Source organism: Gorilla gorilla, chromosome 19 (genome assembly GCF_029281585.2).
Source record: "Gorilla gorilla gorilla isolate KB3781 chromosome 19, NHGRI_mGorGor1-v2.1_pri, whole genome shotgun sequence".
Lineage (NCBI taxonomy): Eukaryota > Metazoa > Chordata > Mammalia > Primates > Hominidae > Gorilla > Gorilla gorilla.
In genome coordinates this window covers 25,126,789-25,141,512 of record NC_073243.2, presented here as the reverse complement: position 1 = coordinate 25,141,512, position 14,724 = coordinate 25,126,789, and the positions used below count along the sequence as shown (strand labels likewise).

The 14,724-nt window shown below is 44.0% G+C and overlaps 1 protein-coding gene across 3 annotated transcripts in view; it reads right to left on the bottom strand.

Moving 5' to 3' along the window:
• Positions 1 to 14,724, bottom strand: part of GLP2R (glucagon like peptide 2 receptor) — a 65,114-nt gene that overhangs the window by 22,692 nt on the left and 27,698 nt on the right. For all 3 annotated transcript variants that reach the window (XM_019013027.4, XM_055367009.2, XM_055367010.2), the window contains 5 exons: positions 13,637 to 13,743; positions 10,664 to 10,817; positions 8,122 to 8,281; positions 7,023 to 7,083; positions 6,132 to 6,201 (listed from right to left, as the gene is read on the bottom strand). In XM_019013027.4, the coding sequence (XP_018868572.3) occupies positions 6,132 to 6,201; positions 7,023 to 7,083; positions 8,122 to 8,281; positions 10,664 to 10,817; positions 13,637 to 13,743 (552 nt within the window). The remainder of the gene's footprint in view (positions 1 to 6,131; positions 6,202 to 7,022; positions 7,084 to 8,121; positions 8,282 to 10,663; positions 10,818 to 13,636; positions 13,744 to 14,724) is intronic.

The following is a 14,724-nucleotide window of genomic DNA, read 5'->3' as shown; positions in this document are numbered from 1 at the left end:
AAAACACTCTTTCCCCAAGAGCCCTGCTGAAAGGCACACATCCCACTGAAGCTAAGGAATCACTGGGAGAGGAGGAAGGAAGCCCTTTCTCCATTCATTCATTCATTCATTTTTGCAACAATGAAGACTTCAGTAATTACCTAGGATCTGGCTTATTATCACCATTTGAAGCAGAAGATGGGGTGTAGCAAAGCTAAGTTTTGATGGGGTGGGTAAACCCAGAGTACAGGGAGAGTCACACTTTAAGTCTTTAGAAGAGGAGAGCACAGGAGTGAGGAAATGTCTTGGGAAGCCTGAAGCCACAGAAAGCCCCTGGGTTCCTGGTGGGGCAGAGGACCTAAAGAGGGACAAGGCCAGTGAAGACGAATTTTACCAGTGCATCAGCTTTGCCAAGTTCTGAGGCTATCACGGAAGATTCAACAATAGCAAATGCAGGCTTTTGACTTTATGATTTCATAAAGTCAACAGATGGTTCATTCAATTTGTTAGCTCAAAACAGCCATTTCACTGGGTCTGTTAACTGCAGGGAGCAGGGTATGGATAGAATGACCTTGCATGATGTAATTATTGTCTAAGGCTGTCCTTGAGCAGGACTAATCAAGACTTTACCAATATTCTACTGAGGGCTGGGGAGACTAGGCTGTAAGAATATGCCAGGTTCCGAGATGATTCAACTCTAAATGTACACTTCAGATGACGGGTGAAGTAGTGAAGTCTTATACAAAGACAGAGGTGGGAATTCTACAATTTCTGTCTGGCAAGAGACCCAAAGGGCGTCTGGATTCTTCAGGTTGCCACATTATGGTCATTTCTGAAACACAGGCAACCTTGTACCAACAAAGCAGTAAATGAAGTTTGCTGATGCATCTGGATTTCCAGCATGTTGTACACTCACATCAACCCAGATGCTGGTCAGCAAATGCAGACCCAGTCTAGGGGATGGTGGGAGAGATCCAACTGTGATAACTAAGGATATTCACCAGGGAGCTGGACCCTGGGATGGGACACTCTCCTTGGTCCCAGTGCTTGGTTCACCATGCACAGTTGGCTCTTCCTCAGAAGCCTCTGATCCGTGTTCCCCAAAATTGGGCCCAGGCTCAAATTTGACCAAGTTGAAAGAAAATTGTTAAGTACATAGAAATGCCAAGTGCTACTAGCTCAATATTGATTATTGTTACTCTTTCTTACTTCAGTTTAAGTAGAACATATGTGGGGGCCAAAGAATTATTATTTTTTTCTTAACACAATAAAGATTTATTTTATCTTATTTTATTTTATTGGTTATGTCACAGTCTAGTGCGGTGGAGGGAGTTCTGCTCCATACAGTCATTCAGGAATCCAGGTTCCTTCCACGTTGTGGTTTAAGGAATTCTCTTTTAGAGTTGGGGTTATGTCTATTCAGATCAGTGGAAAATTGCAACATGTGGTCATATGACCAAAAAAGAAGGCAGATATTGGTTCAGTCATAGTCTGATGAGTCTCAGAATGATAACCATTAAATTCTGAATTCCCCGAGGATAAAAACTCTGAAATAACCTAGCACCAAGCCAAGCCCAGTGAAGGTGCTCAATGAATGCTAAAGGAAGATACAAGAGAGTGGCTGAATGAGATTCCAGTGCTAAGGAAGCTCTACATGGCAGGAGATTTGATTCCATCAGTCTGGGTAAGTCTGGGCTGGGTATTTTTTTAATCCTCCCCAGGTTGTTTTAATGTGCAGCTACTGTCTAGTCCAGGGTTTTTCAATGTTGGCACTCTTAATATTTGGGGCAGGATAATTATTTATTCTGGGGGTGGTTCTGTGTGTTGTAGGGTGTTGAGCAGCATCCCTGATCTCCACCCACTAGATGCCAGTAGCAACACTCTCCTCCTATCCCCATCCCCAATTTAATGACAATTAAAAATGTCTCCAGACATAGCCAAATGTCCCCAGGGGTCAGAATCTCCTCTGGTTGAAAACCACTGGTCTAGTTCAAGACTGATTTCATAGATGAAGAAACAGAGGCCCAGAGAGACCAACTCACTTGGCTGAAGGACACATCACAAGTCAGTCATAGAGCCCAGGCTCCTGACTCCTAGCCTGCCTCTTTCACTTCTTTCTGCATGGCCTTTCTTTTCCCTTCCATGTCTGGTGGGACACATAAATTCCACTCTCTGGGGAGCCCTAGAACCAATGCACAGAGTCCTAGAATCCTAGAGCTGTGCAGTTTGGGAGGGCAGCAGGTTTAGCTCCTTATTGTTCAGGACAGATTATCTTCTTGGAAACTGATAGAAATGAAGATCTAATGCCTTTCTCTGGGGTATATGTCAGTGTTTTACAAGTTCATGGTTAAATGTCTTCCTTGTGACCAAGGGAAATGTTCCCATTTCTCTTCAAGCCCATTTCCTCTAGTCCAAGTCCGTGTAGACACAGACAACAATAGTTAAGCAATGTCCTCTCTAAGAGCTGAGGGTGATTGTGAAATATTCCCTTCTAGGCATGCCTGTTGACTTATTTTAATTGCAGGGGGGTGGAGGGTAGGGGATAGAGAGATTAATAAAGGACTCAGTTTCCAAGGAGAAAGAGAATTTATCAGGCAGACCTGGGGCCATCCAACAGGCACTTGAGGCCTATGTGTGCATGGGAGGAGGGAAACACCATGGTGGAACTGGAGAACTTTAAATGTATCCATACGAGTAGAGCATAGGGCAATTCTGGTTAGGTGAGAAGAGAGGGAATGACTCTAAGGAGTTTAGAACCAGATGTGAGGGAAATAGTGACCCATTAAACAGTCAAGTAGAACAGAGACATAATCAAATTTTACTCCAAAAAGATCACTTGGGCTGCAACAAGAGGATGGATTGTCAGGGGCAAGAATGAAGAAGAGAGACCAAAAAGGAGGTGTTTGCAGAGGTCTGCACACACACACACACACACAAAATCACAAGGGGCTGAAGAAGAGCAGAGACCAAGGGATTAAGGAGAAGGAAATGGCTTGGAGAGATCTTTAGAAGAAGAATTGACAGGACTTGAAGTCTGAATAGATGTTGCAGGGAGGAAGAGGACAGAAGTTAGGAGAACACCAAGCTTTCCAGCTTGGGTGCCTGGGTGGGTGGGTGGTGGAGCCATTTTCTGGGTAGAGTGAGTAGGAGAAGGAGAGGTCTGAATGAGAAGATGAGGAGTCCACCACAAGCTAAGGTGAGAGTGGCCATTTCAGTAGAGCTGACCATGACTGGAGTCACAGAAGCAACAGCATGTAAAGGTCATTTTATCCAAAGTGAGAAGATAGAGCATGTGCTCTTGTCCCAACTAGGAAGCACCAAGGGAAACTAGAATGCGGGTCAGCCAGCCATAGAAGGCCAAAGCAGCAAGGCCCAAAGCAGTAGTTCCAGCCACTAGGATCATTTTAGGGATTTTAAAACTACAGTGGGGCCAGACACGGTGGCTCATGCCTGAAATCCCAGCAGTTTGGGAGGCCGAGGTGGGTAGATTGCTTGAGGTCAGGAGTTCGAGACCAGCCTGACCAACATGGTGAAACCCCATCTCTACTAAAAATACAAAAATTAGCCGGGTGTGGTGGTGGAAGCCTGTAGTCCCAACTACTAGGGAGGCTGAGGCACAAGAATCGCTTGAACCCAGGAAGCAGAGGTTGCAGTGAGCCAAGATTGCTCTGCTGCATTCCAGCCTGGGTGACAAAGCAAGACTCCGTCCCAAAAAAAAAAAAACAAAAAACAAAACAAACAAACAAACAAACAAACAAACAAAAACCAGAAAAAACTACAGTGCCTAGGCCCCACTCCCAGAATTTCTAATGTCATAGGTCTGGGGTATAAGCCGCCATGATGTTTCTAACACACAACCAGTTTTGAGAACTCCAGGAGTAGACAAAGAGGTTCACAAACTTTAATGTTCATCCAAAACCTGGGGAGCTTGTTCCAATGCAGACTAGGATTCAGTAGGCCTGGGAGATGGGGCTGGAGAACCTGAATTTATAACAAGCGCTCAGGCGTTGCTGGTGCTACCCGGTCCGAGGACCATCCTTTGAAAAGCAAGGGTGTAGCAACATGCTTTTCAACTCAGGCCCCTCCTGAGATCAATGAAACATAAATGTCGGGGGGTGGGACTCAGGCAAAAAGAATTTTTAAAGACACCCAGGGGGTTCCAAGAGCAACCCAGTTTGAGAACCATTGGCGTAGCTTCTAGAAGACTACAAGTAAACACTAGGGATCCAGCTGGACCATGCCTCAACGCTATCCTAGGGATGGCTGCTGGCCTCCATTCTGCTTTGTTCTGCCTGGTTAGCAAGAACCTTTCAGGGTCCAGAGTGTAGGCCATGAGTGTCCACTGAATATGTTTATCAAAAACCCACCATATGCTTGGGCTGGCTGCCAGGATGATCAGAACATGGGGCTTACAGTGGCAGAAAACGGGTTTTAAAGAGATATTTGAAATGGTGTTGGCTATGGCTGGAGCAGAAGCCTGCACAGGATCTGGGAAGGAACAAAGGAGGGTGTGGCCATTTTCACTTCTCACTTCACAGGTAGAGCAGCACAGAGAGAATGATGCCTGACCCAAGACTTGAAAGATGAGGAACAGATCACCAGGTGGAAAAGATGGCGAGGGAAGGAGTTGGAACCAGAGGAGAGTCTGAACCAAGGTACTAAGGTGCAAAAGAGCCTGCACCATTCAGTATGGCAGGCGTGGGGGCTGGAGGCAGTAAATAGTTTTTGAGCTGCACAGTGCTATGGTTAAAAGTGCCAGCTGTCACCCCATCAGACCCTTTGGGCTGAGATCCAGTTTCCATTGACTGGCTCTATGATTTTAGGCAAGTAATTTCTCATCTCAGCGTGCTCACCAGTAAAATAAACCTAAGAATGGCATATCTTCATAGGTTGGTTGGGAAGATTAAATGAGTTCATACACTCATACACAAAGCACTTACAAATGGAGCTGGTATGCAGAGGTGCTTAATAAATGTTTCTGGGACATTGGTGGAGGTGTCCAGACAGGACCCCAGCTGGGCAGTGTGGCTGGAGAGAGGACTGTGGAGGCCGGGAGGATGTGGCAGGGCTAAGCACGCCATGTGTGGGGTGTGTGTGCCCAGACCTCATCTGGCACACTATCAGCTGCAGGTCCAGTGACAGGAGGGAAGATACCGCAGCATGCGTGCCACCTCATAGACCAGAGATGACACAGGCCTGTCCACACTCTTGGTTTTCCCACCACTTCTAGGACCATTTTTCCCTCCAGGTCACACCCAGGTCTAAACAGAGAGTTGCCTTCCATTATTGACAAATATTGACACTCCCCTATAAAAACTAGCCTTTTTCTTTCATGTTACCACAAATGCCAGATTATTTATATAAAATGGCAAAAACAGATCATCCAGCAACCCCTTGGGGAACAGGGTGGGCAGAGAACAACACGTAGTGTTCAGCACCTGGTGGGCACGCGAAGATTATGGTGGTGTGTCTAGGCAGGAATACTTTCCGCCTCCCTCTGGGATCTTGCTAACCCTTCCCAGTGTTTGCTAACTTTCTGCCCCTTCCTGCTAGCTTCTTTGACAGTTCTCATTCTCACACCCTATTATCTAAAGGAATTTTTGACTCTGGATTGGCCATCCCTTTCCATTCCAAATATTCTGGACCACGATGATTAAAGGTCCTTCCTCCCTAAGGTCTCAGAGTAGCATCTACGTCTTGATTCTAAGCTGCATCACAATTTTGGGTTAATATTAATTGTGTGTTTTCTTCCTCTAAAAGAGGTTCCCTTAGTCTCTTCCTCCCTCCTGCGGATGGTGTTAGGATATAAGCCGATACCCCTGCTATTCTGGGTTCCTCCATGACTAAAGGCATTGGTATCCTCAGGGCCTTGCACACATCTCAGCCCTTCAATACAGGAGCACAGAGCTGACTGCAGGTCTCTTTACACAGTTTGAAGACCCAGAGAGAAGGAGGCTTACAATGTAACTCCAAATTGAGGTCCTGAACCAGAGCAAGAAACTTCTAACTTCTCATTTAGCAGAAAATGCTCATAGTTCAGCTTCTCTCTCTCAAGGAATCAGAGAACCTGGGGGACAGGAGTGGAGTGGGGTGGGGGGATTCCCCACAGTTGCTAGGCTCAGAGACAAAGAGGTGGATGGGATGGTCCTTACTGTTACACAGAGCATCATGGGTCCTCGGATGATCCACCAGATTTTCTTATTCCCATTTGTTGTCCAGCACCTAAGGTCAACAGCAAAAGCAGGCAGTAGAAGACTTAAAAACAAGAGGAGGTTGAAAGTCAAAGCCTCATGCTCTCTGGAAGAAGGATGCTTGCACTTAAGCCCTACTTCCCACCAATCAGTCCCCTGAGGGGTGGGAGAGGCAGAAGAGAGAACCCAAATCCCTTCCTGTTAGTACTGGTACAGTTTACTTTCCTTACCATTAAATTGCTCTTCAGTGGTAACAGCCTAGTGTGTATATCTTTCCAAAATTTTCCTCCATGTTCATACAAACATAAATTCCTAATTACGTAGTTTTTGTGTGTGTGCTATTTGGAGGAAAAAAATGGGATCACACAATATACGTTTCAGCAATAGGCTTAAAATAGGCTGTTGAGAATCAGTGCCTAGAAGTTCCCATAATAACGAACTTGCTTTTCTTTAAGTAGTTTCATAATATTCTGCAATATAGGTATATTACAGTCTGTTCAATGATTCCCATATTGATGAGCATTCAGTGGTTTTTTGTTTGTTTAGTTTTGCTAATTTTTTTCTCACTATGAACAATACTGCAGTAACCATTCTTGTATTTTTGTCCTGACATACCCAGGGCTGCAGCTAACCTATACAGCATCTTTGAGCTAATTTGCATGTGTAACTAAATTAATAAACTAATTGCTATAAGATCTCTGATTATTTTATCTCCCATTCCTAAGAATATTCTAGATGGCCAAAATGAGAAGGGATAGATATTTTCTATGGTAAAATGATGTCATTCTTTGTATTTAGGCATGCCTGGGAATTACCGGCTCATGAAAGAATAACACCCGGTGAATTACCTACCCTGTGTTCTCCAGGTGTGCACGGGCGAAACCCCAGGGTACAACAAATAGCACAGGGAAGGCTGGGGAGAAAACACAGGGAAATGTAGTTAGGAGTTGGTTGGCCAAACCTGCTTGCCTCCCACCACAGCGGATGAGGCTAACCACAGGTGGTTACAACATCAAGCCTAACATCATGGAGTTGTGGACTGTGAGAGCTGGAGAGACCCAGGGTGGCACATGGCCCATCCATTGTTTTACCACCCAAGAAACCAGGGCCCAGAGGGGGAAAGCGACTGGATACTTGTCACAAAGCAGCTGAGAATAAATCCAAGGATATTAACCCGAATCTCCTGAATTACTGGCCCAGGTTATTTCCTCTGAATCCTGCAGCACCAAATTCTCCAAAGGGTTTGTGGAGGTAGGGGGTCCAAATCTAGATACTCTTGGTCATATTTTTTTAATCGGAAAACTCTTCTTGAAGACCTGGTATTATGGACTAAATGTAGGTGTCCTCTCAAAAGTCAGATGTTGAAGCCCTACCCCAGTGATGGCATTTGGAGACAGAGCCTTTGGTAGTACTTACTTAGGTTTAGCTGAGATCATGAGGGTGGGGTCCTCATGACAGGATTAGTGCCCTTTTAAAAAGAGACCAGAGAGCTTGCTTTCTCACTCTCCTCACCATGTGAGAATACAGGAAGAAGGCAGCTGACTGCAAAGCCAGGAAAAGAGCCCTCACCAGAACCCAACCATGGTGAACTTCCCACCCTCCAGAACCATAGGAAATCAATGTCTGTTATTTAAACTACACATGTATTTTGTTTTGACATTCCAAGCAGACTAATACAGCTGGGGACAGGGTAGGAGGAATATCATCAGATTCCACCAAAGACTTTCTCAATTTTTGAACGTGTCCATTGGGCTGTTGGGCCTATGGCGCCTGTGCATATGTGTGCATTTGTGTGCACACACATACCCCTCTTCAAAGCTCCCTGTCTTTGAGGACTTATATGTCCCAGAAGCAACCTCCAGTTAGGTTTCTAAGTCCAACTAAAGTCTCTATCGGGCTCCCATATTTTGATGGATCCCCAGGAAAGGAAGCTGAAGGTCAGGTCACTCACCCCAACCCAACAGCAGGTATCTGGGCCACAGCCGCCTCTCAGGAAGCACTGTGGGCTCCAGCAGCGTGTGGAGGTAGAGGCCTTCAACCAGCAGCCATAAGTAATTGGCACCCACAAAGTAGTGCAAGAGAACCTGGACTGAGCGGCAGGAGGTGGACATCTGCAGAGGACAAAACACCTGAGGGTGAGTCCAGGCTCCCCTGCATCTGATCCCAAGTCGGGGGAGAAGGGCCTTCCAGGGACAACCTCTCCCTGTTTTTTTTTTTTTTTTTTTTTTGAGACAGAGTCTCACTCTGTTGCCAGGATGGAGTGCAGTGGTGCAATCTCAGCTCACACTGCAACCTCCAGCTCCCTGGTTCAAGTGATTCTCCTGTGTCAGCCCCCCGAGTAGCTAGGATTACAGGCAAGTGCCACCACACCTAGCTAATTTTTGTATGTGTGTGTATATATATATATATATATATATATATATTTTTTTTTTTTTTTTAGTAGACACAGGGTTTCACCATGTTGGCCAGGATGGTCTCGATCTCCTGACCTCGTGATCCACCCGCCTTGGCCTCCCAAAGTGCTGGGATTGCAGGTGTTAGCCGCCGTGCCCGGCCCCCTCCCTCTTTACTCTGTTCTCTCCCAGACCTTTGCTGACCATCTCAGGGAGGTTGGCAATAATATCAAAAAATGAAGGAAGGAGGGCTTCAGGTAGGTGTTCAAGGCCAGCCTCCTCCTTAACATTCTAGACATTTTTAGACAAACAAAAATGTAGAAAATTCACCATCAGCAACTGCCCTAATGGAAACACTGAAGAGTACTCTAACCTCAATTCAATTAAGCTAAAATCAATAACTAAAAAATTTTCATATGATTGGAAATTAGAAAATAGACTTCTAAGCAATCCATGGATCAAAGAAAAAATTGAAACAGAAATTAGAAATTATTTCTTAACTGAATGTAAAGGAAATATTGCATGAACTTACAGCATACGGTTAATACCAAACCTTATATAATAAAACGTATAGCCTTAAGTGCATTTTTTAAAAAAGAAAAACGCTGAATATCAATTATTTTAAGGATCATGTAAAAAAAAGTTAGAAAAAGAATAGCAAATTAAGCCCAAAGAAAGTACATGGGAGGAAATAATAAAAGCAGAAGTTAATGAAATAGAGAACATGAAATAAAGATAATCAACAATGCCAAAAGTTTATTCTTTGAAAAGTCCAATAAAGTTGAGAAACTTGTTGCCAACATGATCAAAGGGTAGAAAAAAGAGCAAAGATACAAATAATCAATATCAGGAATGAAAATGAGAACACTCTTACAGACCCAATGGACTTGAAAAAGATCCAAAGAGAATATCATGAACAATATTATGCCAATAAATTCGAACAGTTAGATGAAATAGATGAATTCCTAGAAAAACTCATTTGCTATAGCTGACAGAAGAAACAGAATCTGGATATAAGATTCGTAATTAATCCATAGTTTAAAACTTACCAATAAAGACACCTCTGGGTCCAAAATGCTTAATTGGCACAATCTATCAAACATTTAAGGAAGAAATAATACTTATCTTTAATACATTCTTCCAGAGAATAGTGAAAGAGGAAACCAGTTCTAATTTGTTTTAAGAGGCTAGCACAAATCTGATCCCCAACCTGACAAAGGCATTACAAGCCAATCTTTCTCATGAATGTCAACAAGGAAATACTCAACAAAACACAGTATTAGCGAACTAAAGACAGCAACTTAGGAGAAAGAAAATAATATGTCAAAACCTAGTTGGATTTATTCCAGGAATGCAAGGTTAGTTTAATAGGTTACTGCATCATTAGCAGGACAAAGGAAAAACTATCTCAATAGATGCAGATTTCAATGTGAAAAAGCATTGCTGCTTTAAGAAAATAGTACAATTGTCCCTCAGTATCCTTGGGGGATTGTTTCTAGGACCCCCTGTGGATACCAAAATCCACAGATGCTCAAGTCCCTTCTATAAAATGGTGGAGTATTTGCCTATAACCTATGCACATCCTTTCATATACTTTAAATCATCGCTAGATTGCTTATAATACTTAATGCAATGTAAACGCTATGTGAATAGTTGTTATACTGTATTGTTTAGGGAATAATGACAAGGAAAAAAAAGCCTGTACATGTTCAGGTCAGACGCAATCACCCTTTTTATTCCCAGGTATCTTCTATCCCCAGTTGGTTAAATTCATGAATGCAGAACTCACAGATACAGAGGGCCAGCTATAATTGTAAAATACGTTGATCTGTTCCAATTCTTTTGTTTGCACATGAAGAAATTCCCACCCAAGGACATACAGCAGCCATGGTGAACCCTTCTGCTTTTGGTTTCTTTCACCTGGCCTGCTCTTGGCAGGTGGTGGTTTTGTTAAGTCACGTACTGCTTCTCTAGCCAGAAAGTCTTGGAAACCCTCTTATCTCCCCCTGCCCCTCCCTAGTCCCACCTGCCTGCCTTCTGATTCCCAGTACTGACCCATCAGGTGGGGAGTCCAGTTTAAACAGTGGGGAAGGGGATTACCTCTGACAGGTAGGACATCCACCCATTCTCATTGTCAGGCCTCTTGGAGTAAGAGTTGTAGAAGACGACGTCCTTCACCAGTACAGCCAGGGTTCTCAGGATGAAAGAAGCAAACAAGTTCATGTGGATGTAGTTGCGCGTGCAGTGGAGTTTTCTGTGCGAGGAGAAAACCAAATGCCTTCCCTCAGGAAAGAATGGCTCCAACCAACAGGCCTCTGCCTTTTATGCCTGTGCATCTATCACTAAAGACAGAGGGTCATAGTATAGGCTGCAGAGCTGGACTGCTGAATTATGTGACCGTAAATCTCTGTGCCTCAGTTTCGTCATTTGTAAAATGAGAGTAATAATAGTTATCACCGGCCAGGCGCGGTGGCTCACACCTGTAATCCCAGCACTTTGGAGGCCGAGACAGGCGGATCATGAGGTCAGGAGATCGAGACCACCCTGGCCAACATAGTGAAACCCCGTCTCTACTAATAATACAAAAATTAGCTGGGTGTGGTGGCGCGTGCCTGTAATCCCAGCTACTTGGGAGGCTGAGGCAGGAGAATTGCTTGAACCAGGGAGTCGGAGGTTGCAGTGAGCCTAGATCACGCCACTGCATGCCAGCCTGGCAACAGAGCGAGACTCTGCCTCAGGAAAAAAAAAATAGCTATCACCTACAAAACATCTTCAACATGCCAGCCGTGTTCCAAATCATTTACATACGCAGCTACATTTGAGTATTCTTACTCCTTACCACCACTGGAGGTATAGGAACCATTATTACCCTGATTTTATAAATGAAAGAATTAAAGCAGAAGGATGAAGTCATCTGTCCAAAGTCCCAGAGCAGTAAGTCGCAGAGTTGAGATTCAGACACAGAAACTCTCAGGCCAAAGTATAGGTCTCCCAGTCTCTTCTGCCTCGGAGAACAAGAGCACTTACCTCCAGGGGTTGTGGAATGATTAAATCCGTTAATCTGTGCACATAAGTAAGTGTCCAGAAAAATGTTAGCTCTCATCACCTCTTCCTTATGCACCTGGGGTCTCCTGCAGACTCTTTGTGTGTGATGTGACATTGTGCATCCTTGCTGTCACCAGAGGAAAGCTGTGCTCCCTGGGTGCACATACCCTGTCCTATTTTGCTTTAAAGCTATTGTTATATTTTTAATTTCTAAGAGGACCTGAGGCAGGTTCTTGTGTCTTAGGATTTATGCATTCTTCTCTCTAACTAGACTGGGGGCTATTTGAGGGCAGCGACTGGGCCTCACTTTTCCCCAAGCCTTAGGCAGAACTGACACTTGGTTGTCCCAGGCTTGGCCGAAGTGACTTCCTACAGGGCTGGGCAGTTATTTTCTCCTGGCTTGGTCCTGGGACTTTGGGACAGGGCATGGAGGAAGGAGGTCACGGATAATCAGTGGGTACAAGTTGCAGAGTTCTCCCATAGCTCAAGCATGGTTCTCCCAATGGGGTAGATGGTCATGACTCTACCCTAGGAGCTGCAGAACATCTCAGGATTGAGGAGTCACATGAGCCCCAACCCAGGGCTAGCAGAGCCCAGGTGGAGAGGTGCTCTGGAGCTGGTTTCCAGGTCTCCCACACCTATGTCAAATGCTCATTCTGCGACGTTATATCCGCTTACATTCCTGAGACCAGAGACAGCTTTGGCGAGCTTTCTAGTGGGTCCATAAATGTCTCACTTGCCTGATTTCTAAAAGCACGATTTAGTAAAAGGCACACAGGCTTTGGAATACTGAAAGTTTAGGGAGTGAAAGTGCTCAGATCCTAGACTGCCTGTTTGTGATCCTGGCTTCATCACCCACCATCCGGTGATCTTGGGCAAGTTACTTCATCTCTCTGTATTTCAGTTAACTCACGTCTAAAGTGGGGATAATAATAATGCTAACCTCCTAGGAATAGAATGAATCCTAATTTGAATTAGGGATGACATTTAAACGACTTAATGCATGTAATGCACTTAGGAGTAAGCACTTAAATTTGATAGCTAATTGGCATCTGAGGGCCCTGAATTGAAATCCCAGCTCTTCCACCCATTTGTTTACCTTGGGGAAGATTCTTAATCTCTTCTGTAAAAAGAATGCCTCTGATTGAGTTGTAGTGGGAATGGGCTGTGGTGGTAATGGGTATGATTAGGGATTTACACCAGGGCCGGGCGCACAGCAGGTGTCTAATCCAAAGGAGGTAAAGCTGTCAGGAGTCTTGGGTTCAAATTCTAGCTGTGTAGCCAACTGGCTTTATGGCCAGAGGTGACTCAATGCCTCTGATTGGGACTTTGCCATCCCTTTCTTCCCCTTCATCTGCAAAATGGGGTGGATGGGACTTGGCCTCTCTCAGGTCATTTCCAGCTTTGATGATTCGTGACACATCCAGCCCAGTCTTCCAGTGCCTTCTAGAGGTAGCCAATGAGCAAATTACACAATACCATAGTTCCCCCATTATCCACACTTTTGTTTTCCACTGTTTTAGTTACCTGCAGTCAATCATGGTGCACTGCGGCTCAAAAATATTAAACGAAAAACTTCCAGAAATAAATAATTAAATAAATAATTCATGAGTTTTAAATTATGTGCTGTTCTGAGTAAAGTGATGAAATCTAACCTTGACCAGCTCCACTCCTTGATCATCACAAAAAGAAGGGTGAACATAGTGTAATGATATTTAGAGAGAGGCCACATTCACACAACTCTCATTATAGTATAGCATTATAATTGTTCTATTTCAATATTGGTTATTGTTGTTAATCCCTCACTGTGCCTAATTTATAAATTAAACTTTATCAGAGGTATGTATGTATAGGAAAAAACATGGAGATAGAACAAAACATAGGGTTGGTTCTATCCCTGGTTTGAACACTATGTTTCGTTCTACCCCTGGTTTCAGGCATCTACTGGAACTCTTAGAACATATCCCCTGTAGATGAAGGAGGGCTACTATACCTGCCTGAACACATGTCTGCAGAAGTTCTACTCACCGAAGAAACAAGAGGAGGGTGAGAGCCAGGAAGAGGAAGATAAGAGAGAAGGAGTATCCCACGGTGTACATCAGCTGCAAGGTTGACAGCAAGGCGTAACGATCCACCTGAACACAGAGGAAGAGCAGACATGACCACTAAGCCATGGGGCTATGGCCACAACCCCCAGCTCCACACCCAGGGCCACCAAGGGCCTAGGCATGGACTCCCAACATTTTTTTAAACGTTTCCTTCCCAATCCTTGTTGACACCCAAATAGGGTAGTTTAGATTGCTCTCTGGTACATCTCAGAGGCCAAGGAGCCTCAACAAGTGAAGAGCCCACGGTGGGTCTCACCCCTGTGACTGGGCCCACAGCCCAGCACAGATACACCAAGAGCCACAATATCATAAAGGAATTGTGTTCAGAACAAGAGGATGCCTTGGGAATGAGAACAGGCTCTTTGCCCTTGGGAGCACTGTCCCTAGGGTCTATGGGTCCTTCCTTCTGGAGGACAGGGCCAAATTTCTGTCTGAATGTTTTCTTTCTAAAGTAAGTCTTCATAGATGACCTCTTGGAAGAAGACTCAATGAAACATTGCAATATTTTCTCTGAGTCCCAGGTCGCCTGATTGTGAACACAGGATAATTTACTAGAAATTTTGTGTTATTAAATGTGATTTTTTGTTCTATGTTCATGAGAGATTTTGGTCTGTAGTTTTATTTTCTTGTAATGTGTTTGTCTGGTCTTGGCCACATAGCTGAGTTGGGAAGTAGTTCCTCCTTTTCAATTTTCTGGAGAGTTCATGTAGAATTGGCATTATTTTAACTTTATATATTTGGTAGAATTCACCATTGGAGTTAAATAGGTCCAAGGTTTTTCTCTGTGAGAGAAGTTTAACTACAAGGCAATTTTAATAATAGATATAGGACTATTCTGGTTATCCATTCCTTCTTCAGTGAAATTTTGTAGTTTGCTTCTTTTAAAAAAATTATTGTATCCAATATGTAGAAATTATTGGCAAAAAGGCATTCATAAAAAATCTCTTATTATCCTTTTAATGTCTATAAAGTATCAGTAGTGATGTTCCATCTCTCTTAATATAACTC